Here is a 24,742-nt window from a genome sequence, read left to right as displayed (position 1 = left end):
TCATTCTTCTGCCTTTTCCCCATAACTTTGGATGCCCTTAGTAATTAAGAACCCGTCAATTCTGCTTTAAAATTACCCAAGAACTTGACCTCTACAGCCGCCTAGGGTAATTAATTCCATAGATTCTCCACCCTTTAGTCATCAAGGATACAATGTGCCCAGATGGAAGATGAGATGTTCCTTGAGCCTACATTTGGCCTCACTGCAACAGATGAAGAATCACAAACAAAAAGGTTAGTGTAGGAGCGGAGAATTCACCCTCAATGTTAAATTTATTTCCATTTTTTAATTAATTTGCATTGGAATACAGAGTTCTCCAATTTTAGCAACCTCACTCTTCTTATTGTTAAAACTGGCTATTTCTACCTTTTTATTCTGGATCAGTTTGTATTTGTATGGTCTAGTCTGCTGAACAGGTCCCACATTAACGACACAATGTGCTTGTAACTGTACCTGTTAACCTGCTTGTTCTTACCCTATCAGAGATATTCCCTCTGTTCTACCCATGCCTTCCCCATCTTCTCTCCTACTGAAATTTATCTTGCTTGTCTCTTTTCCCAGATTTCATGAAAGGTCTTAGACATCAAACTTCAACTCTGTTTCTCTCCCCAGAGGTGCTTCCTAACCTTCTGGGCACTTCAGCATTTTCTTATAGTTCAGATTTCCAGCATCTGCCTTTCTTTTTCCATTTTCAACATTGTTTATTAAATATATTTTTCTCCTATTCTTTTTTAATCTCCTATTCACATTTAGCATAGAACACTTCACCCCAAGAACTGGACCTTCATTCTATGATGGGCCAAATTAATTAAACTAGTTAAAATAATCCCTCCTGTCTACTCAATGTCCATACTCACACACATTCTTGCATCTATCTTTAAAGTTATATAGCATGTATACAGGCTCTTCAGCCCAATGAGTCCATGCCAACCATGGTGCTCACCCCAGCTAGTCCCAATTTCCTTCCTTCAGCTCGTATCCCTCTACTCTCTAAGCCAAGTGCTTCTTAAATGATACCATTGTATCTACTTCCAACTTCCTCTGGCGGCTTGTTCCATATTCTTACCAGCCTCAATGTGGAAAAACTTGCCCCTCGGGGCCCTTTAAAACCTTCCCCCCTCACTCTAAATCCATGTCCCCTACTTTTTGACTCCCCTATCCTGAGAGACTGTTACCATTCATCTTATCTGTGTTCCTTGTCCATTCGTTCCCCCCCCCCCCACTGATCTTTCTCCTACAAGCAGAAGAGGTGCACACTTGCCCATTCACCAAATCCCTCATCATCATTTAGGGCCCCAGGTAGTCCTTCCAAGTGAAGTGATACTTCACCAAATATCTTGGGGTCATGTACTGTATCCCAGTGTGATCTCCTTCACCTTGGTGAGACCCTACATAAATTGAGGGACCTTCTCTCTACCATACTGATAATTTCCTGGTGACCAATCATTTTAATTCCAATCCCTATTCTCATTCCCATGGCCTCCTCGACTGGCATGATGAGGCCACTCTCAGGTTGGAGGACACAATAGCATAAACATCAATTTCTCCAACCTCTGGTACTTCCTCCCCCACTCCCCTTTCTTTCCTTTTCCATTCCCCATTCTGGCTCCACTCTTATTCACACTTCTCCACACCTGCCCATCATCTCCCTCTGGTGTCCTCCTCCTTCCCTTTCTCCCATGGTCCTCTCCCCTCTCCTATCAGATTCCTTCTTCTCCAGCCCTTTATCTTATTGACCTATCACTTTGCAGCTTCTCACCTCACCCCTCTCCCCCACCTACCTTACCCCTCACCCTGCTTTACCTATCATTGTTCAGTTTGTAATCCTCCCGACCTTTTTTATTCTGGCTTCTTCCCCCTTCCTTTCCAGTCCTGATGAAAGATTTTGGCCCAGAACATTGACTGTTTATTCCTCTCCCTAGGTGCTGCCTGAGCTGCTGAGCTCCTCATCATTTTGTGTGTGTTACTCTGGACTTACAGCATCTCCAATCTCTTGTGTTCATGATTTTATGAACCTCTATAAGGTCACCCCTCATTCTCCTATGCTCCAAGGAATAAAGATCTAGCCTGGCCAACTCATGCCCTCTCTTAAATCCATGTAAATCTTTTCTACACTCTTCCCAGTTTAACATCTTTCCTATAACAGGATGACCAAAACAGTACACAGTAATGAGCCTTTTAAATGCATCCATCCTATTTGCCCCCATTACCACCCCTGGCATTCCAGGTATCCACCACTCTGTATTAAAAAAACTTGCCTCTCACATCACCTTTGAACTTAACCTATCTCACTTTAAATATATGCCTCAATATTGCTCTCCAGACCAGTAATCCAACATGCAGCACCATAACTGGCATCAGGCTACAAAAATAACAATTAGTTTTATTTGTCACATGTGCATCGAAACATGCAGTGAAATGCATCATTTACATGGAGGGTGTGCTGGTCAGCCCTCCAGTGTTGCCACACAACTCAATAATCCGTGTATCTTTGGAATGTGGGAGGGAATTGGAACATTTGGAGAAAACCCACGTCACCACGGGTAGAATGTACAGACAGCGGTGGGAATCAAACCCTAATCTTTCTTCATCTACACCCAATCATAGACCTTTCCTGTGTTGTCCTTTTTGCTTCTACTTCTCTGTAAATTAAAACCTGCTTGAACGCTATCTTTTCCAACTTTGATGAAGAGCTGTTGACTTGGAGTCTGAACTTTCTCCCTCTATACAGATACTGCCTGACCTGCTGAGTATTTCCAGCATTTAAATGTAGATTATTATAGCACTGTACAGGCCCTTCAGCCCATGATGTTTACCAGCCTTTTAACCTACTCTAAAATCAATCTAATCCTTCCCTCCCACTTGGCCCTTCATTTTCTACCATCCATGTAACAATCTAAGAGTCTCCTAAATGTCCCTATTGAATCTGTCTCTACCACCACCCCTGGCAGCGTATCACACCCGCCCACTCTGTGTAAAGAACTTACCTCTGACAATCCCCTATACTTTCCTCCAATCACCTTAATATTGTGCCTCCTGATGTTAGCCAATCCAGTCCTGGGAAAAGTTTCTGACCGTCCACTGGATCTACACCTCTTATCATATTGTACACCTCTATCAAGTCACCTTTGCCCCAAAGAGAGAAGCTCTGGCTCTCCCGACCAGAAGACATGCTCTCTAATCCAGGTAAGATCCTGGTAAATCTCATCTGCACCCTCTCTAAAGTTTCCACACTCTTCCTGTAATGAGACGACCAGAACTGGACCCGATATTCCACGTATGGTCGAACCAGGTGACGGGATGGAGATGCGTCTCTACCAAAGGAGGTGCAGGGTGCTCCTTCCCTCCGCTAGCCTGCGGGTCACCCTAGGGCGAGGTGTAGCACCTGCTTGGGGTCACGTGAACCCATGGGAGCAGGTGGAGGGCGGTCGTACGTGACCACTGACGCCAGGCAGACAATCTGTGAAGAGAATTGATTATGGCTGGGGTCACCCGTTTTGTAAAGACACTGCCCAGAAAAAGGCGGCAATGGCAAACCACTTCTGCAGAACAATTTGCCAACATCATGGTCATGGAAGGCCATGATCGCTCGCGTCAACGAACTTGAACTCAAACCAGCACACCAGACGCCTTCTTAACCACTTAGAATAAAATCTCCCGATATTATTTTCTGATTTTATTTCAGAATCCCAATATCTGCACTCTTCTTTTGTTTGGGTTCGGGGTTTTTTTAGTCATCCGTCCTGACCATCTGAAATCTATTGCCCTGATTTACATCACTGCGTTGAGTATGTGCATTGTTAACAGCGAAGAATCCTCTCCTTTAGCAGCAAGGAATTCGAACAGCAGTTTAATCTGACGGGAAACTACTGTGCAATCGATAACATTGTACTGACAAGCTAAATAACATCTTCTCGAAGTGGCGCAGAAGCGTGCCAGGAGGGGAGAGTGGGCAAATCGTCCAGCACCTCTGCGGCTGGTGGACTTTGCTGTTCTGGGATAGACCAAACACTCGTTCTCTCGACCCCACCCCTCCTCTCTCCCAAAATTGCTGAGCACGGACGGGGTTGATAGACAGCTGTACGGGGCCGAGCCAAATGCGTCGGGCTCGGCTGAATTTAAAAATACTCATCTGAGCTATCCCGCTGCACAAGTCGAGGCTCACCCTATAAGCAAAAAATGGGACTAAGTTAGAAAGGCGTTCTTTTTTTCCCTTCGGTCTCATTATCAATAAGGCTGTGAGTCCTTCCTACTTCAAGGTGTGTTTTGCGCGCCTATCAGTCAGCTGGATTCAAGGTAACAAACATGATGTGTGTTGAACTATAATTGCAGACTGCTGCCTTATACGTTTAGTCGAGAGTGACAAGATAACCAAATGGCTGTTTTTCTACCTATGCCTCTAAAGAAGAGTCTGCGTAATTTGCGCAATCTCCGCCGCAATATTGTACCTTTTGTTTAAAGGAACGGTACGTTAATAAAATCAGTTTCTGCGGTGAGTTTCGAACCGCCCATCCATAGGGGTATCGAATATCACTGCGGGAGCTGGTGTGAGCCAAGGTTGCTCGGTTTAGCTTCCACTACAGCAATTATCCGGTTTGCTCTCGCCGGTTCTTCCTTTTCTATCACCTAATTGTCTCCAGTCGCTGCGGCCGTGGGAGCAAACGATTTAAAACCAAATCTCTGAGCCCCAGGGGTCGTTCTCTGTATTTACAATTTGAAGGTTCATTGAGTATTGAGTGAAACCAAACTCTCATTGGTTTTAAACTTAATTCTGTATCTGACAAGTAGGAATCAAATTGTGGGCGTTTAGCATCAACGTGTTCCATTAAGAATGAAGGATGAGGACAAGAAACCCAAGAAACTGGTTTGATTTATTATTGTTTCCTACCTCCATACAGAGTAACTTGCGTTTGCATGCCATCCATTTCATACATTGAGTTAATACCAAATGAAAAAAAGCAGCTAACATTACCCTTTACAAGGCGAACTATAGGATTGGGGTTCAATTGCTGCTGCTATCAGTAGGGAGTTTGTACGTTCTCCCTGTGACCACATGGGTTTCCTCCGGGTGCTCCGGTTCCCTCCCATATTCCCAAAACGTACGGGTTAGGATTAGTGAGTTGTGGACATGCTGTTTTGGTGTCTTCAGACTGTGTTGGTTGTTGACTCTGTTTCAGTGTACATGCGGCAAATAGAACCAATCTTTAAACTTCAAATATTTATCTTTAAAAACCGGGTTGGATTGATAAAAGGGGGCATCTGATAAAGACCGAAAAATGAGAACTTTCAGGAGTACTTGAAAGTAGGAGGGTATCTAAAAAGGAAATTAGAAAGACAAAAGGGGTAATGAGATGCAGTTGTTGAAGAAGGTCAAGGAAAATCCTGGAGTATTTAAAATATATTAAGGGCAAGAACATTGGAAAAAGTAGGGTTCATTGGAGACCAAAGAAGCAATCTGTGCATGAAGCCAGGAGTTAGTGGATGTTAAATAAATCATTCTCATCTCTAATCAAAGTCAAGGTAAATTTATTATCAAAGTACATAAATATCACCATATACAACTCTGATTCATTTTCTTGCAGCCATTCACAGGAAAATAAAGAAATACGATAGAATTCATGGGAAAAACTACCCATAAGTATAGAGTAACTATTCACCACTTGCACTGTCAGCTCCTTCCGCACACTCACCAGCCTCTGAGTGAAGATATTCCCCCTCAGGGTCCTCGTAAACATTTTACTTTCACCCTTAACCAACGACTTCTAGTTGTAGTCTCACCCAACCTCAGTGAAAAGCTGGATCCAAGGGAACATGTGTTAAGCCCTTGGGATTTATCGGTCCTAATTTGTCTCAAAACAGCAAACACCTCTTCCTCTGTAATCTGTAGTGTGGCTTCATCTTGACAGTGGAGGAGGCAATGGAGAGACGTATCAAAATGGGAATGGGATGTGGAATTAAAATGTGGGGCCACTGGGAGATCCTGCTTTCTCTGGGTGTTCAACAAAACGGTCTCCCAGTCTGCGTCGGGTCTCACCAATATATAGAAGGCCGCACCAGGAGCACCAGACACGGTATACCACACCAGCCGACTCACAGGTGAAGTGTCGCCTCAATTGGAAGGACTGTCTGGGGCCCTGAATGGTGGTGAGGGAGGAAGTGTAAGAGCAGGTGTAGCACTTGTTCCGCATACAAGGATAAGTGCCAGGATGGAGATTGGTGGGAAGGGATGGGGGCGGGGATGAATGGACAAGGGAGTTGCATAGACAAAACAAAGGAAATTATAGACCAGTTAGTCTGACTTCAATGCTTGGGAAGATGTTGGAGTTCATTATTAAGGATGAGATTTCAGGGTATTCAGAGGCACATGATAAAATAGGCCAAATTCAGTGTGGTTTTATAAGGGGTAATCTTGTCTGACAGATCTGTTGGAATTCTTTGAGAAAATAATTGGCAGGATAGACAAATGAGTCAGTGGTGCTGAGTATTTGATTTTTCAAAGACCTTTGACAAGGCGCTGCACATGAGGCTACTTAATGAGAGCCCGTGGTATTACAGGAAAGATACTAGAAGCGATAGAAGATTGGTTGACTGGCAGGAGGCAAAGAATGGGAATAAAAGGGGCCTTGTCTGGATGGCTGCAGGTGACAGTGGTGTTCCGCAGGGATCAGTGTTGACTGCTTCTTGATAGCTTTGTGGCCAAGTTTGTTGTCAATACAAAGATAGGTGGAGAAGCTGGTGGTGTTGAAGAAGCAGAGAGTCCGCAGAAGGACTAAGACAGATCAGGTGAATGGGCAAAGAAGTTGCAGATAGAATACAGTATCAGGAAGTGTACGGTCATGCACTTTAATAGGAGGAATAAAGTCATTGGCTATCTTCTAAACAGGGAGAAAATTCAGAAATCATAGGTGCAAAGGTATTTGGGTGTCTTTGTGCAGGGTTCCCTAAAGGTTAACTTGCTGATTGAGTCAGTGTTAAAGAAAGCAAATACAATGTTAGCCTTCACTTCAAGAGGACTAGAATATAAAAGCAAGGCTGATGGTTTATAATTGGTCTGCCAGCACTTTGGAGTATTGTAAGCAGTTCTGCCCGCTTGTCTAAGAATGTACTGGCATTGGAGAGGGTCCAGAGGAGGTTCATGAGAACGATTCTAGGAATGAAAGGGTTAATATATGAGGAGCATTTGATGGGTCTGAACCTGTACTCACTGTTGTTTAGAATGAAGAGGGATCTCACTGAAACCTATTGAATATGGAAATGCATAAATAGAGTGGATACGAAGAGGATCTTTCCTATAGTGGTAGGGTCTAGGACCACAGGGCACAACCTCAATGTAGAAGGTATCTCTTTAGAACAGAGATGATGGGGAATTTCTTTAGCCAGAAGGTGGTAAATCTGTGGAATTAAATGCTACAGACAGCTGTGGAGGCCATATCATTGGGTATATCTAAAGCAAAAGCTTAGAAGGGGAGAACAGTAACAGAATACAGTATAAAGTGTTATAGTTACAGAGAAGGTGCAGCGCAGGTAGACAATAATGTGCAAGATCGTAATGAATAGATTGTGAAGTCAAGAGCCAATCTTATCATATGTCAGGACAATTCAATAGTCATATAACTGCAGGATAGAAGCTGCCCTTTAGCTTGGTGGTACAACCTTTCAGGCACATACTTAAGTGAATCAGGCAGCATCTACGGAGGGAAATGGATAATCAACATTTCATCAGGCTAGAAAGAAAAGAGACCAGATTGCAGTTGATTGGCTGTTTTACCAAGGCAGTAAGAAGTGTAGAGTCTACAGAGGGGAGGTTGGTTTCTATGTTGTGCTGAGCTGTGTCCATGATTACCTGCCTCTGGCTGACCTTCAGCCTGAGACTGCTCCTGGGTTCTCGACCAGAGGGAGTAACATATCTGCATCTACCTGCATTATGAACCTTTCTCAGAATCAGTTCTCCCAGAAATTAACTGCTACTGTGGGGCATGCTGAAAAGTAGAAGTATTTGTTTTGGTTATAAAAGGCTTTCACCGTACAGCTTTCTATATGTGGTCTCCTATGTACATGCGGTCAAGATGGCTCTGAGCTATGTTCTCTGTCGAGGTTGTGGTTCACTTAATCTTAGCTTAGGTTTGCGGGGATGGTTTTGAGGACAAAGGGGGGAGTGTTAGGGTTTAGAGACAAGGATACGGGGGAATTAGAGGTCAGGCTGGAGTCTAGGCTTCCGCTCTGTGTTTGAAGGCCAATGATGTGGATGTCCGCTGGATGCCTGGAGGTGGAGACCTGTCTCTGTGTGTGAGTGAGTAGCAGGGAGGAAAAGGGCTCGACTTCTTGTAGTTGCTTGTATTGCTCTGCTGAACACTGTGGGCCCTTGGGCTACCCCCTACACTTCCTTAGGTTGTGTCGGTCGCTAATGCAAATGATTCATTTCAGTGTACATTTTGGTATACATGTAATAAATGGACCTGATTCTGACTTAATTAGCCCATTTTCTGAATGGGTGAGGCATGGTTAGGATGCATTGTAGGCACCACTTGTTAGCCAAACTTTAAATGCCCTTGGCTTCTGGCCCACAAAGCTGTTTAGAAGCAGTATTGATTTCACTGCAGTAGTCTTGTATTGCTCTGCACAGTTCTGTGGGCCGAAGGGTCTGTATTGTGCCGTATGTTTTCTACGTTTCTCTGCACTGGGACTCAGTGTCTGTTGGGAGCCTGTACAAAAGCGAGTGCTGTTGTTTGGACCAGTGTTGGGCAGTTTTCCACAGGTTTTGCTATGAAAGCTGCAAGTCTATTTTTCTGTGACAGCAACAAACCCCTGTAATGTTCATCCACAGATGTTATCCGACGGCCCACAGATAATACGGGTCGACAGCCCAGTGCTAATGTGGGTCTGAGTCTATTTTACTCCAACGTCACCTCTAAAATGATTCAAGATTCAAGCTTATCTATCATTCGCACATGGAAGCTACAAAGACATGTGTCATTTGCCTCAAATCAAATCAGTGAGAACACTGCTTTCTTGTGACAGAGCTCATTGTAGATGTGCCCAATGGTGGGGAGGGTTTTTTCTGTGATGGACTGGACTGTGTCCATCACTGAAAAGCTTATTGCTTGCTTGCTTGTTTGTTTGTTTATTTGTGTGTGTGTGTGTGTGTGTGTGTGTGTGTGTGTGTGTGTGTGTGTGTGTAATTTCTCTTTTCCTTTGTGTTTGCACAGTTTGTTGTCTTTTGTACATTGGTTGTTTGACTGCCCTATTGGGTGAGTCTTTCATTAATCCTATTATGGTTTTCAGATTTACTGTGAATGCCTAGAAGAAAATGAATCACAAGGCTGTATATGGTGACATATATGTACTTTGATAATAAATATACTTTGAACAACCCAACACAGCCAAAGGTGTGTTGGAGGTAGCCTGCAAGTGTCGCCAATGTCAACAAATCATGTCCACAATGCTCGGCAGAACACACAAGCAACAAACATTAGCAAAACTAATCCCCTCCCTCTCATATACACACACAGTCCTCTATCTTCAAGGCAGGCTGGCTTCTACAGCCTCCAGCCTCTATTGCACTTGGATCCTGACTTGGACATGCAGACATTGGGCGTTCAACTACCCACAGAGATTTGCAAACCTGAGTCTCCAGCCAATGGAACTTGACTTCCAGATTTCTGATTTGACCCTCGGGCCTCGATCCTCAGCTTCACCCCTGGAGAAAAGTCCCAAAGGAACAAAATGAGCATGGCAGATCACAGGAGCTGTCTCGTCAAGCACATGGTTACGGTCACATGGAGGGGAGGGATAATTAACAATGACTAAATAACTTACCAACCCTCATGTCTAAGATTAGGAGACCGTTTCATCCAGCACCTTTGCCACATTCAGCAACAATTCATACTCCATCTGGGTAGCCTCCAATTTGATGGCATGAGCATCTTTAACTTCTTTTCTCTAACCTCCATTTCTCTAATTTCCAGTAATTTCCCCCCTCCCCCTTCTCATCTGTCCATCTCCTCCCTCCGATGCCCCTCTCCTTCCTTTTCTCCCAAGGTCCACTGCCTTCTCCTATCAGATTCCTTCTTTCTCATCCCTTTCTCTCTTCCACCTATCCCCTCCCAGCTCCATACTTCATCCACCTCCCCAACCCATATACCCCTTCACCTGGTCACCTATTACCTGCCAGTTTGTACTCACTTCCCCCTCCCCACCACACCCCTTCTACTTGTGGCTTTTGCTGTCTCCCTTTCCAGAGCTGGTGAAGCATCTCGGCCTGAAATGTTTATTCCTCTCTGCCGATGCTTCCTGACTGCCGGACCTGCTGACTCTAGCACTTTGTGTGTGTTACTCATCTCTGAGAGACGTGGGAAGAAACTAGGAAGAGCCCACGAAGTTGTAGATAATGTGCTAACTTCAGACAGTGCCTGAGGTCAGGTGTAGTAGTTATAACATTTGCTTCACATGTGAGGTGACAGTTCTTCTAGAGGCGCCACTGAGCACTCCCATGTTCTTGTGCCTACCATAGGTGGCATGGTAGAATAGCAGTTACCACAATGCTTTATAGTGCCAGTTGTTAAATCAACCCGGGTTCAATTCCTGCCGCTGCACGTAAGGAGTTGTATGTTCTCCCTGTGACTGTGTGGGTTTTCTCTGGGTGCTTCATTTCCTCTCACGTTCCAAAGATGGACAGGTTAATAGGCTAACTGAGTGTAACTGAGTGGCGCAGCCTCGTTGGGCTGCAAGGGTCTGTTACCATGCTGTATCCTTAAATAAAACAAACCACAAATGATTAACTGTTTCCAATTCTCCAGTGGGCATTATCAGAATCAAAGTCAGTTCAGGGCATTCCCCAGAGGGTGCAGTATGGAAGAAGAGGTTGGAGCAGGAGAGATCAGCATCCTTCCCGAAACATTGGCAGGCACGTGCACAGTTTAAGAGGCAGGCAGAATGGTGGCACAGGAGCATCGTGGTTAATGTTTCAATTGCTGCCACTGTCTGTGAGGAGACCTCCCCATGACCATGCGTGTTTCCTCTGGTTACAAAGTTCAGTTAATTTACTAACAAAGTACATATTTGTCACCGTATACAATCCTGAGCTTTGTTTTTTTGCAGGAATACTCAGTAAATCCAAGAACCGTAAGAGAATCATTGAAGGACCGCAGCTAATTGGGCAGATAAACAACCACATTCCAAAAAAGGGATTACAGGTTACATACAGTTAGTAAGTTGTGGGCATGCTTTGTTGGTGCCGGAAACGTGGCAACACTTGCAGCTTCTCAGCACATCCTCTAACTGTGTTGGTCATTGACACAAATGAAATATTTCACTGTACATGTGACAAGTGAAGCTGATCATCTTCGTACCCAGCTTGCAAAATGTTCATCAGCGTTGCAGATTATTTAGTCAGGGTACCGGGTCATTGCTTCAATTTCTAACTGGTTCTAACTCACATTTTTTCTCTTATTCTTTTTCCCTTCTTCTCTTAGTTTTGGTCTTCTGATCCCAACACCGGATTGAAAATTTGAATTTTGAACATCAGTGAACTGCAGACATGGGTGTCAAGACTGCTTTACCCAAGGTTGAACTGTACCTTTATAGTTTGGTGCTGACCCTGGCGGTGCTGTGGTCGGCCAGCTGGGTCTATGAAGCATCGACAGGTAACATGCAGGACGTTTCTCAGTCAACATCCTGTTAGATTCTGATGTTTTTAATCCAAGGTTCTTTCAGAAGTCAAGTCAGAGGCATAAAACTTGTTGTTTCACTATTGTTTTATTAAGCTCTAAGAGAACAAAGAGAACCGGAGATAGTAACAGGGGTCTAGTAAGGGAAAGAGAGAATAGTGGAGCAATGTGTCAGCTCTTTTAATACCATAGATAAGAAAAATTCCTATCAAATTTGTAGATAAGAGTTAACCAATCAGATAGTCAGTATTCAAACAGAATGCAAGAGGCTTTCAGAATCATACAATGTAACTACTGGGGACACACTGAACAATTTCATATACATAGTGTGACCACTAGGAAACATACTAAACAGTTACATATATATAGATAGTTATAAAAATACTAGCAGACAGAAACTGTTAAACCTGCAAAAGATAATGACGATTAAACAGTCTAATACAACAGTCTGTTCTCATTCCCTCCATTCTGCTGCTGTGGAAAATTCCACATCAAGACCACCAGACTCAAAAACAGTTACTTCCCCCATGCCATCAGGCTGATCAACACTCCCACCCATTAACACAGCCACCACTACTTTATCATTTCTTGGCAGTTGTCTTATGTACAGATTCTCCTGCACCTTTCCCCGTGTTATGTACACTCAATCAGACTAATCTTAAGTATTTATGTTTATTATATTCTTTATGCTTATTGTGTTTTTTATGCTGCATCAGATCTGGAGGAAAAATCATTTTGTTCACATTTACACTTGTGTACTAAAGATTGATAATAAACAATTTTGAATCTTGAATCTTGAAACGTCAATTGACTTGCTGCTGCTAGTAAGAACATTTATTTATTTATTGAAATAGAGCACAGAATAGGCTGTTCTAGCACTGTCAGCCACACCGCCCAGCAACCCCCGATTCTTAACCTCAGCCTAACCACGGGACAAATTGCAATGACCAATGAATCTTCCAACCAGCATGTCTTTGGATTGTGGGAGAAACCCATGCAGTCACAGGAAGAACATACAAACTGCTTACAAATAGCAGCAGGAATTGAACCCAGGTCGCTGGAACTGTCTCTCTTCATTACTTAAGTACTCCATCATTGGGAATATCTGTATCCCGGTGAATCCCTGCTGTACCCCACTCCCATGCTATCACACGCTGTTTCATGTTGAATGTCTCTCTCATTTGGATGTGCAAAAGATTTAAAGATTAGCTTTATTTGTCACATGTACATTGAAACATACAGTAAAATGTGTCGTTTTGCCGTCAGATTTCTGAACAGTCCATGAACAGTACCTCATTATTCCTATCTTTGAATTACTTATTTATTTTTGTAAATTATAGTAATTTTGTCTTTGCACTATACTGAAAAAGCAAGATTCATTGGTCATTGTAAACAGGCCCATACCACCCAACAAACCACTGATTTAACCCTAGCCTAATCACAAGACAATATACAAAGACCAATTAAACCAGATCACCCAGAGAAAACCAGTGCACTCACAAGAATGACAAACTTCTCTCAGGTGGCATTGGAATTGAACTCTGACATCCCAGGTAGTAGCATCACACTAACCACTACTCTTGGCCAGCGGTGTAGTGGTATCAGCACCACACTTTGAAGCAAGTGGTCCTGGGTTCAAATACAGCTAGCTGTGCTTGCACACTTTCCATCCATGCTGGGTTGAGTATTGAGCTAACAACCTCATTTAAAAAAAAAACAGGCAAAATGCTAAAGAAATGGCAAGGTTGGTGTCACAAAGTGTGGAGAGGAATAGCAAACTGCTGCTTGACCATGGTGTCTGTATTTGTCACATGTACATCCTTTTGAAAAAAAAATTACAAAGCATTTCATTTAATCGTGTGGTGTCTTTGTATCCACAATGACCTATTCCTATCACCATACGGTGAACGTATGCACTGTGGTTTGATATATTTTCTTGAGTTGGGCAGCTGAATTACCTGCTGGCTTAATCACATGTCCTGCTGCTAAACAAGCTTGTTCTTTCAATGATTCCCTGTGTTATCTTCCTTGTAGCTGGCTGTTTGTGTTTGACTCATTCCGTTGAGCAGCGTGAGCTGATACTGTGCAATTAGTTGGTGCGTGGACCTTGTGCTGATGCAGTGTTCTGACATGGAATCTTCAACACATTCAAGTATTACTCTAGCCATGTGACTTACAGGGAGGGGTTGAATAGGTTAGGACTTTATTTCCTGGTGTATAGGAGAATGAGGGGTGACTTGACAGAGGTACAGTATACAAAATTATGAGGGGTATAGACAGGATAAATGCAAGCAGACTTTTTCCCCAGAGGTTGAGTGAGACTAGAACTAGAGCTTTTCTTTACTTACTGCCCATTACACCGCTGGTGTCTAGAGTAGCAATGATGGCCCTCCATCTCTGTATGTCCTTGGCCACTTCTATGATGTGCCCTAGGTGTGGTTCAGGGTCCTCATTTCTGCCTCTCCGGTATGGCGCCAAGTTGTCTTTGGTCTCCCACATTTCCTCCTCCCTTCAGGGGTTCAATAAAGTTCAGTCTTGATGATCGGGTTGGCATCATGTGCCCAATCCATCGCACATTTCCAAAACAAGTTTTGGTCTTGGTCTTGGCCTCTTCAGGGCTCTTTCATTGTGCCACTAGCTTCCTCTTGGTATTCACTACTGTCGGCCATGCAAGTTCCAGGCGGTGACTCAGGAATGCTGTCACACTCAGATGTAGAAGGATCCTTCACTGCTGTTTCCATAACATTTTCTTTGACCAGTCAGTGTTGTCAGCCTTGAGATGAATCCCCAAAACCTGAAAGACCGGTGGACCACTCTTAGTCTGGTCTCTAGCCTTTGTCCTGTTTGGCATTGGTGACACTACCAAGGGCCAAAGCACAAGGCCCGGACAGCAGCCAACATAGCTCTCCAGGTCACTGAGGCAATACAAGCCTCCAAACCCTACGTTAAGGTTGGGATCCTCTTGGAGGTAGAGGTCAGATTCAAGTTCAAGTTTAGTTATCATTCCACCATAATTACCAATGAGTACAGCCAAATGAAACAGCATTACTCCTGTGCCAAGGTACAAAACATGGTACCAACATATACAATACTAGGCACATAGAGCACATAAAACTGCAATAGCAGTAAAAGTACAGTCACACAAAAGAACTACTAATAAAGCTCAAATCCCTGAGTGTTATGTCCTATAGATTGAAGGGTGCATGGCATGTTCTCAGCAAGAACAAGCCCAAAGCAGTCCAATCATCACACGCTTGTGCAGCAGCAAGCAAAGGCGATATAGCTGGTCTTCCACTGAAGGACAGCATCAACAGGAGGGGCCAGCCTGAAACCCAACATGGACGCCGTGACACACTGCCTCCGGTGTCTCCAACAGGTGATTCCATGGCATGAGTCTGGTCCACTTACAACCAAGGCCATGCAGCTTCCCAAGGTGAAAAGTCTTCATAAACCCTTGTATAGGGCACATTCCAAGACAGGGTGGTGAAATATGTACAGTGCAGATGAGATTCAATAATGATTTGATTCGATAGTTCTAGATCGGGGTCACAGAGTTATACAGCATTACAGCACAGCAACAGGCCCTTTGGCCCATCTAGTCTGTGCCAGTCTGGTTTTCTGCTTAGTCCCATCTACCTGCATCCAGATGATAGCCCTCTATACCCTGCTCATCCATTTACTTATCCAATCTTCTCTTATTTTGAACTCAAATCCACCATTTCTGCTCATTCCACACTTAAACAACCTTCTGAGTGAAGTAGACCCCCTCAGGATCCCCTTAAATATTTCACTTTTCACCCGTAGTGTATGATCGCTCTGGCTCTGTACTCACTGGATCTCATTGAAACTTATTGAATACTGAAAGGCCTTGATATAGTGGATGTGGAGAGAATGTTTCCTATCATGGGTGACTTTAGGACTAAAGGGTACAGCCTCAGATTGGAGGGACAATTATTTAAAACAGAGCAGAGGAGGGATTTATTTAGCTAGAGAGGGTGGTGAATCTGTGGAATTCATTGCCACACATGGCTGTGAAGGCCAAGTCATTGAATATGTTTAAAGAGGAGATTGAAACCTCTTGATTAGTCAGGGTGACCTGAATTGGAGTGTTGGCCGCAACAAAGAATTTGTGGAACCACCTTCCCTTTAAGGAAATATCTGTTTAGCAACTTGTGTTGGTCTCCATAATGAACATTATTTCTATTCTCCCCTCACAGAGAACATGAGCAAGCAGACCTTTAAGCAAAGTGTGAAGCGTGGCTGGACATACATTGGTCGAAAGATGGTGAGCTCTGCCAATCAACCTCACAGACTTTGCTCGATTCCGTCAGTTACGTCCTCGCTGATTAACCGGTCTCTGACAACTCGTGTTCGTTGGTCAATACATTTTACTTACTTGTGCACTAGGAGAACAGCTTGGCCCCTGTCACCAAGCTGTTCTGGTGTTCAAACAAAGAAATGCCATTTTTATACGGAAATTGGTTAGTTGGATACAGATACTGATCCAGTAGAAACTCTGTACTCTTCTGAACCCCATCGTTTACATATTTAAGCACCAATCATAATAAGTACTGTATTTCAAGAGTTAGTAACAAATTAAATCTACATGTTAAAGGCCAATAATACTTGAGAATGAGAAAGATAATTTCCAACAGTAAGTGTTGTTCTAGAATCCTTCGCTTGCATTATTGCCTTGGTATAGTTGGTGACTTTGGTTCCCAGGCTTCAACAGAAAGGCTGTACAAAGGAGAACTGGGCTTTCAAGGGCTGTGTTCAGCCTGGGTGGCTGCACTATGTCTACAATCTCTATCAGTTTCATCTCGATCCTTGCCCTATTGAACATCCGCACTCAGAAAAGCTGTACAAAGAGGAGTCCAGCTCTCAGAGGCTCAGTTCAGCTTGAGACCGTACAGTGCCTTCACTTTGTTCTGTCAACACAACTGTGGAAGCTTCCACAGTCCATCTGCTCTTCACTAACAGCAGCAGACCTGAGCTAAAGGAGCATTACTGATGTTCCTTTAAGCACCTCTGCTATCGAAAAACTTGAAAATTGTCCAGTACCGTCCGCTCCTATTGATACTTTCTCAACTATTCTGTAATGGAAGGTAACACACATCTGCCACTATATGGGCCTTTGTTTCAGGTGGGTTGTCAGTTTTTCAAACTCCAACCTGCACCTCCTTTTGCTGTTTCTCAAAACAATTTTATTTACACTCCAAGCATTATTCCAATATTCTTTAAAAAATTATCATCTGATTCCATCTGCTCATTCAGCCAGCCAGTTTCAGATTAAGATCATCAACGTATTTAAAGAAAAATTTCCATTACATTCCTTCAGTTTTTTTGACACACAGGCAGGTCTGTAATGGAATATTTTATTGAGAGACACAGCATAGTAACAGGCCCTAACAACCCATGAGCCCGCACAGCCCAATTACACCCATGTGACCAATTAACTTATTAAGTTGTACATCTTTGGAGTGTGGGAAGAACCAGAGCACCTAGAGGAAACACTCTCGGACATGGGGGGGGGGGGGGGGGGAGATATGCAAGCTCTTTACAGACAGCAGCGGAAACAGAACCCGGATTCCTGGTGCCATAGTAGCATACGCTAACCGCTACACTGCTGTGCAGTCCCCAAAAGGTCACTGACTTATTGAGCGTTCCTTAATGAGAGACTCACAGGGAGGGGGGCGTGTCCAGACAGGTATATGTAGTTCACCACACACACCAGATGCTTTTCAGTTAAAGTTTCATGCTCTTTCCCTGACACAGTCTGTCATTTAATTCCTTTGTTCAGCTCAGAGTATAAACATTTAACACTGTGTCTAATTTTAGGGGTATGCAATTCCCCTGCAGATTCAATTGAGAATAAAATAAAGGATTCTGGAGCTGGAGGATCTTTGATATATTTTTAGCATGCTTTATTTTAAGACCATAAGACAGGAGCAGAATTAGGCCATTTGGCACATCAAGTCTACTCTGCCATTCCACCATGGATGATTTATTATTCCTCCCAACCCCATTCTCCTGCCTGGCTCCTGTAACCTTTGTTGTCCTTACTAATCAAGAATTTGTTTTAAATATACCCAATGACTTGGCCTCCACAGCTGTCTGTGGCAAGGAATTCCACAAATTCACCACTCTCTGACAAAAGAAATTCCTCATCTCTGTTCTAAAGGGATGACCTTGTATTCTCAGCCTGTGCCCTCTGGTCCTAGACTCACCCAGTTGAGAAAACATCCTCTCTAGGCCTTTCAATATTCCATAGATTTCAATGAGATTCCCCTTCATTGTTCTGAAGTCCAGCAAGAACAGGCCCAGAGACATCAAATGCTGCATTAACTCTTTCATCCCAGGATCATTTTCGTGAACCTCCTCTGAACCCTCTCCAATGCATGCACATCCTTTCTTGGAAAAGTCAGCCAAAACTGCTCACAATTCTCTGACCAACGCTTTAGAAAGTTTCACTTTTAATTAGCCTGTCTGCTAGTTTTCGTGGAAACCCTTCTTCTTGCCTTCCCAATCTCTCTAGCCTCATCTGTGATGCAACTCTCCATTACAAACTAAGAATTTCTCAAAACTCTGACAGGACACAAAAGAAAATGAGTGGAAAGAACATTCCTCCTGTTCTGGTTTCCTGAACTTTTAATAGTCAGCTGTGTTTCAGTTGTCTTAGACCAAAGTTCATAAACTTCCTCCTTGAATTTCCCTATCGTAATTCACCAGGTTCATTTTAAAAGAAACTGCCTCCGAGCTATTAGTCGCTTGGCTCTGTATCTCCAGCATCAGCTTTTTTGATGATCCTCTTGGTATATTCTAAATTGTTAAGCAAGCTTGTTAATATTTTAACAGTTAAGCATTGCTGAAGGACCAAAATACTTATAATGACGACTGTTAAAGAAAAATGACAGGATCACAGCACTGATTGTGAGCACACGCTTCATGTTGTGACACTGTTTGCTGTGTGAGTCCAGCAATAGGTCTGGTGCCTTTTACATCATGGGCACTATCCTCCCCACCATCGAGGACATCTTCAAAAAGTGATGCCTCGAGAAGGCAGCATCCATCATTAAGGAGCCTCACCATCCAGAACATGCCTTTAGATGCAGGAGCTTGAAGACACATACTCAACATTTTAGGAACAACATCTTCCATCAAATTTCTGAATGGTCTATGAACACTACCTCATTAATTAGCTCTTTCTTTGCACTATTTATTTAATGTTTTTATTTCTTATTTTAACATTAAATTTATTTTCATTTTTAATTTTAATTTAATTTTTAATATATGTGCTGTATTGCTGCCACAAAACACCAACTTTCATGACTGTCAGTAACAATAAACCTGATTCTGATTTAATGTAATAGAATGTCCCAAGAGGACTATCAGAACGGGCTGAAACAGGAGTTACAGGCCAGGCAACTAGAAATTCTGAGTTACTTTTTTTATAGAGTTGTCGAACATTACAGCACAGAAATAGGCCCTTCAGTCCATCTAATCCATGTCAAACTATTGTTGCACTTAGTCACATCGAGCCACATCCAGACCACAGCCTTCAATATCCTTCCCAATCATGTTCCTATCCAAATTTCTCTTAAATGCTGTAATTGAACCCACTTCTACCAATTCCGCTGACAGCTCGTTCCACACTCTCACCACCCTCTGAGTAAAGAAGCTTCCCCTCTTAAACATTTCACCTTTCACCCTTCACTCATGACCTATAGTTCTAGTCTCACCTAACCTCAATGGAAAAAGCATGCTTGCATTACTCTGTCTATATACCCCTCATAATTTTGTATACCTCATGTTTTAAATGAACATGAGGCAAAATCGTGAGTTTCAAGGAAGGAATTCCAGAGCTTTGGACCTAGGCAGTTGAAACAAAGCTGACAGTGGGAGTTTAAAATGGGTGTTATTGAGGGGATAGTAGGAGGTCTACATCTTGTCACTCACTTTATCACCATCATCGTCATTATGTCATGTATGATGGGGGTAATCATTCTACAGAAGTGGTTTTCCACTGCCTTCTGGACAGTGTCTTTACAAGACAGGTGACCCCCAATAACAGGGGTCTGAACAGAAACTAGTAACAATAATCTGGAGCAACAGGTGGGATAAATATCTATTAAAAATACTCCAACACCAGCGTCTTTTTATTCTCAACTGAAAACTTTTGGGGAATTTAAGCTAAAATTAGACACAACGTTAAATGTTTATACTCCCAAGCTGAACAAAAGAATGAAATGACACAGACTGCGTTAGTTAGGGGAGGAGAGATGACTCCAGACAACAGTGTGAGCTCTTCTTAAACAGAGCCGAGATTGTTTCCCTTACCCTGGTGTCACAAGCAGCTGCTTAATTCTGCCTGTTCAACTTCATTTTTTTTCCTCTAACACTGGCTTGAAAGCTTATATACACACAGTGGCCATTTTATTAGGTACCTCCTGTACCTAAAAAAAACCATTCAGTGTACACTCATGGTCTTCGCTGCTACAGTCCACCCACTTCAAAGTTTGAAGTGTTGTGTGTTCAGTGATTCTCTTCTGCACACCACTGTTGTAAGCGTGGTTATTTGAGTTACGGTCGCTTCCCTGTCAGCTTAAACCAGTTTTATCAATCTCTTCCAACCTCTTTCATTTCATCCCACAGAACTGCTGTTCACTGGCTGTTTTTTGTTTTTATTTTGCACCATTCTCCGTAAACTCTAGAGGCTGTTGTATGTGAAAATTCCAGATCACTCTGACGGTTGGCCTGAACAATATGATTGCCTGATTAGATATTTGCATTAATGAGCAGGTGTACTTAATAAAGTGGCCATCAAGTGTATATTTAAACATCATATTGACAGCCAACCCTGGGTCTCCTTGTCAGTTGTTGCTGTAAATTCTGCTCTTGGTTTGGCAATGGGACAGCCTCTGGCCAGTAGATGCATCAGCTGAACAAGGTGCTGGGGTCTGCCTTCCATCTAGAAAGAAAATAGGATCAAACAATGATTTGTTTTGAACCAGCTGGGAATTGACAAAGGGCTGAAGAAGATGGAATTTGATAGGAGAGGAAGATGGAGTAGGGAATAAAGGGAGGGAGATGAGGAGGGGAATTGGTGGGGCGAGTGTGTGATAGGCAGATGGAGAGGGTAAGGTTGTGGAAGGGAAAAGATATAAGGTGAAGGGGGCCAGGTGGATCAGGAGGAGAGAGAAAAAGGGAAAGGGGCCAAAGAGGGAGCTGTTTCTAGAAGTCTGAAAATTCAATGTACATGGGGTCAGGTTGGAGACAACCCAGATGGAATATGAAATGCTGTTCCTCTTATTTGTGCTGAGCCATGACTTGGCAGTGGAAGATACTGAGAACTGGGAGACTGCTGTGGGAATGGGAACTGGAATTAAAATGGCTGACCACCTGAAGATCCCAATTGGCACAGTAGATGGAGTGAAGGTGTGTGCCTAGCCCCCTGCTCTACTTGCTTTATGCTTATGACTGTGTGGCTAAGCACAGCTTAAGTGCCTTATTCAACCACTGTTGTAGGCCAAATCAAAGGTGGTGACAAATCAACATATAGAAGGGAGATCAAGTGGTACCACAGCAACAAACTCTTACTCAGTGTCATCAAGACCAAGGAGCTAGTTATTGATGTCAGGAGGAGGAAACCAAAGCTCCATGTGCCAGTCCTCATCGGGGATCACAGGTGGAGAGGGTCAGCAATTTTAAATTCCTCATTGTTATCATTTCAGAGGACCTGTCCTGGGCCCAGCAGGTAAGTGCAATTACAAAGAAAGCATAACAGTGCCTCTACTTCCTTGGGTGTTTACGAAGATTTTGCACGACATCTAAAACTTAGACAAACTTCTGTAGATGTGTAGTGGACAGTATATTGACTGGCTGTGTCATAGCCTGGTATGGAAACACCAATGCCCTTGAACAGAAAATTCACTACTTTTTGTAGGATACGGCCCAGGTAAAGACCTCCCCACCATTGAGCACATCAACATGAAGCATTGTTGGAGGAAAGCAGCATCATCCTAGATCCCCACCACCCAGGACATGCTCTTTTTTCACTGCTGCCATCAGGAAGAAAGTACATGAGCCTCAGGAACAGTAACCTTACCTAGCCCTTACCTATCAGCCTCTTGAACCAAAGGGGATTACTTCACTTGCCCCATCACTGAAATGTTCATTTCATTTTCTTGTGGGAATACACAATAAATCCAATAGAACTATAATAGAATCAATGAAAGACGATATGAACAGGGCAGAGAACCAGTGTGTAAAAGACAATAAACTGTGCACACAGGTTCTCTGAAATGATGAAAACCAAGGAATTTAAAGCTGCTGATTCCCCTGATGAGGATGGGCTCATGGACCCCCAGTTCCCTCCTCCTGACGTCAATAGTCAGCTCCTTGGTCTTGCTGACATTGGGTGAGAGGTTGTTGCTGTGGCACCACTCAGGAGATTTTCAATCTCCCTCCTCTATGCTGATTCATCACTACCTTTGATATGGCCTATGTGGTCAGCAAATAAACAGAACAAAGAACACAGAATATTGAACACTACAGTACAGAACTTCCAGCTCACCATGTTATGCCAATCTTTTAACCTACTACAAGATCAATCTAACAGTTCCCCAAACCCCTCACCCACATAGCCCACCATTTTTCTATCAATCATGTGCCTACCTAAGAGCTTCTTAAAATGTCCCTAATGTATCGCCTCCATCACTATCCTTGGCAGGATGTTTCACGTACCCACCAATCTCTGTGGAAGAAACTACCTCTGAATGCCCCCCCCCCCCAGACTTTTCTCCAATCAGCTTAAAATTGTGCCTTCTCATATTAGCCAGTGCTGCCCTGCGAGAAAAGCACTGGCTGTCCAGTCTATCAATACAATCACAATCAAGTCATCTCACATCTTCCTTCACTCCAATAAGATATGCACTAGAAACTCCACCTATCCTTATAAGTCATTCCCAATAATTCTCCTCTAAAGATTATTGTTTGGATGTGGAGTGAAAACAGCAGTTTAGACCTTGGGCCATCTTGCTGCTCCTTGACTTTAAAGTTTACAAAATGTTGAGGGAATTAGAATGATTGCCAGAAACACAAGAAATTCTGAAGATGCTGGAAATCCACAGTAACGCTTACAAAATGATGGAGGAACTCAGCAGGTCAGGCAGCATCCACAGAAAGGAATAAGTAGTCGATGTTTTGGGGCAAGATCTAACCTGCAGTCTAACCTGCAGAGTTCCTCCAGCATTTGTATGACAGATTTTTTTTAGACCAGGGATGTCTATAACTGGAGCTTGCAGCTTTAAGGATATCCAAGGGGTATGTTTTTTTTTACACAGAGAGTGGTGACTATCTGGAACGAGCTAATAGAAGAGGTGGTGGAGGCGAATATACTAACAATGTTTAAAAGAGTAGTAATTGAATAGAAAAGGCATAGAGGGATATGGACTTAATTCAGGTGAATGGAATTAGTATAAATACTGTAGGTATTGGGCATGGACAAGGTGGGCTGTAAAGACTGGCTTCCACGTTGTGATTTGATGAACCCTCATGATCAGATATGTGGTGAGAATGCTTCCCTGTGTACCATTGTAAATACAAAGATGACTGTACCAGGTTCTAATCATCTGCTGCTTCTCTTCCAGGACGTGGCTGACTTCGAGTGGGTTATGTGGTTCACCAAGTTCCGAAACTACATTCTTTTTGCCTTATCGGGCCACGTACTCTTTGGGAAAGCAGTTTCCATGGCCTTACCTCAGGTGGGTTCATTTCATTAAGCTACTACTTGTTCCTAGAATACAGGTAGCATTGAAGAGGTCAAAAGACAACGTAAAATCAACCTGCCAGCGTACTTGACTTTCCACAGCATTGGACATAAGTACTTTTCATGGCAATTGATCTTCACCCTGAGCCCAACAAACCCATTCATTCCATTGGTCTACTGAATAATGAGCCCAGCAAACTTGCTCATTCCATTTAACAATGAGCCAATGAAATTCATTCATTCCATTGGTTAATTGAAAAATAACTCCAACAAACCAATTCATGCAATTGGTCCATTGAATAAGCCCAGTAAACCCATTAATTTCATTGGTCCATTGAACGAGTCCAAAAAGAAAGCACTGCAAGAACCTCTGTTATCTACCCTACCCATGTCCCTCATAATTGCATGAACAGATCATCCTTCGGACTCCGATAATCCAGAGAAAAGGTTAACACCCTGAGAGGATAGCAGGGGCCTCAGTTTATAGACAATAGACAGTAGGTGTAGGAGTAGGCCATTCAGCACTTCTAGCCAGCACTGCAATTCACTGTGATCATGGCTGATCATACACAATCAGTACCCCATTCCTGCCTTCCCCCCATATCCCTTGTCCCCACTCTCTATAAGAACTCTAACTCTCTCTTGAATGCATCCAGAGACTTGGCCTCCACTGCCTTCTGCGGCAGAGCATTCCACATATCCACCACTCTCTGGGTGAAAAAGTTTTTCCACATCTCAGTTCTAAATGGCCTATCCCTTATTCTTAAACTGTGGCCTCTAGTTCTGGACTCACCCATCAGCGGGAACATGCTTTCTGCCTCCAGCGTGTCCAATCCTTTAATAATCTTACATTTCAATCAGATCCCCTCTCATCCTTCTAAATTTCAATGTATACAAGCCCAGTCGCTCCAATCTTTCAACATATGACAGTCCCGCCATCCCAGGAATTAACCTTGTGAACCTACGTTGCACTCCCTCAATAGCAAGAATGTCCTTCCTCAGATTTGGAGACCAAAACTGCACACAATACTCCAGGTGGGGTCTCACCAGGGCCCTGTACAACTGCAGAAGGACCTCTTTGCTCCTATACTCAATTCCTCTTGTTATAAAGGTCAACATGCCATCAGCTTTCTTCACTGCCTGCTGTACCTGCAGGCTTGCTTTCATTGACTGATGTACAAGAACATCTAGTATCTAGTTTAGTATCTCATCTGAAAGACAGTGCAGCTGTTCACTTGTACTAAACTGGATTCTGAACATTGGTTTATCTGCTTGTGACTTTGGAGTACGATTTGAACCTGCAAATTTG

General features: G+C 43.2%; 1 protein-coding gene across 2 annotated transcripts in view; it reads left to right on the top strand.

Annotated features, from left to right (window-relative positions):
- Positions 1-4,202: 4,202 nt before the first annotated feature.
- Positions 4,203-24,742, top strand: part of hhatlb (hedgehog acyltransferase like, b) — a 48,439-nt gene continuing 27,899 nt past the window's right edge. Inside the window, exons 1-4 of one of the 2 annotated variants that reach the window (XM_059971754.1) lie at positions 4,203-4,296; positions 11,472-11,642; positions 15,884-15,951; positions 23,315-23,428. In XM_059971754.1, the coding sequence (XP_059827737.1) occupies positions 11,537-11,642; positions 15,884-15,951; positions 23,315-23,428 (288 nt within the window). In that variant the 5' untranslated portion in view covers positions 4,203-4,296; positions 11,472-11,536. Of the gene's footprint in view, positions 4,297-11,284; positions 11,643-15,883; positions 15,952-23,314; positions 23,429-24,742 lie in introns of those variants that run through there. The other variant, XM_059971755.1, reaches the window with a different exon arrangement.

This window comes from Hypanus sabinus, chromosome 6, assembly GCF_030144855.1.
Source record: "Hypanus sabinus isolate sHypSab1 chromosome 6, sHypSab1.hap1, whole genome shotgun sequence".
Lineage (NCBI taxonomy): Eukaryota > Metazoa > Chordata > Chondrichthyes > Myliobatiformes > Dasyatidae > Hypanus > Hypanus sabinus.
Note: the sequence above shows the minus strand (reverse complement) of the source record. Positions and strands in the feature narration are given on the sequence as shown.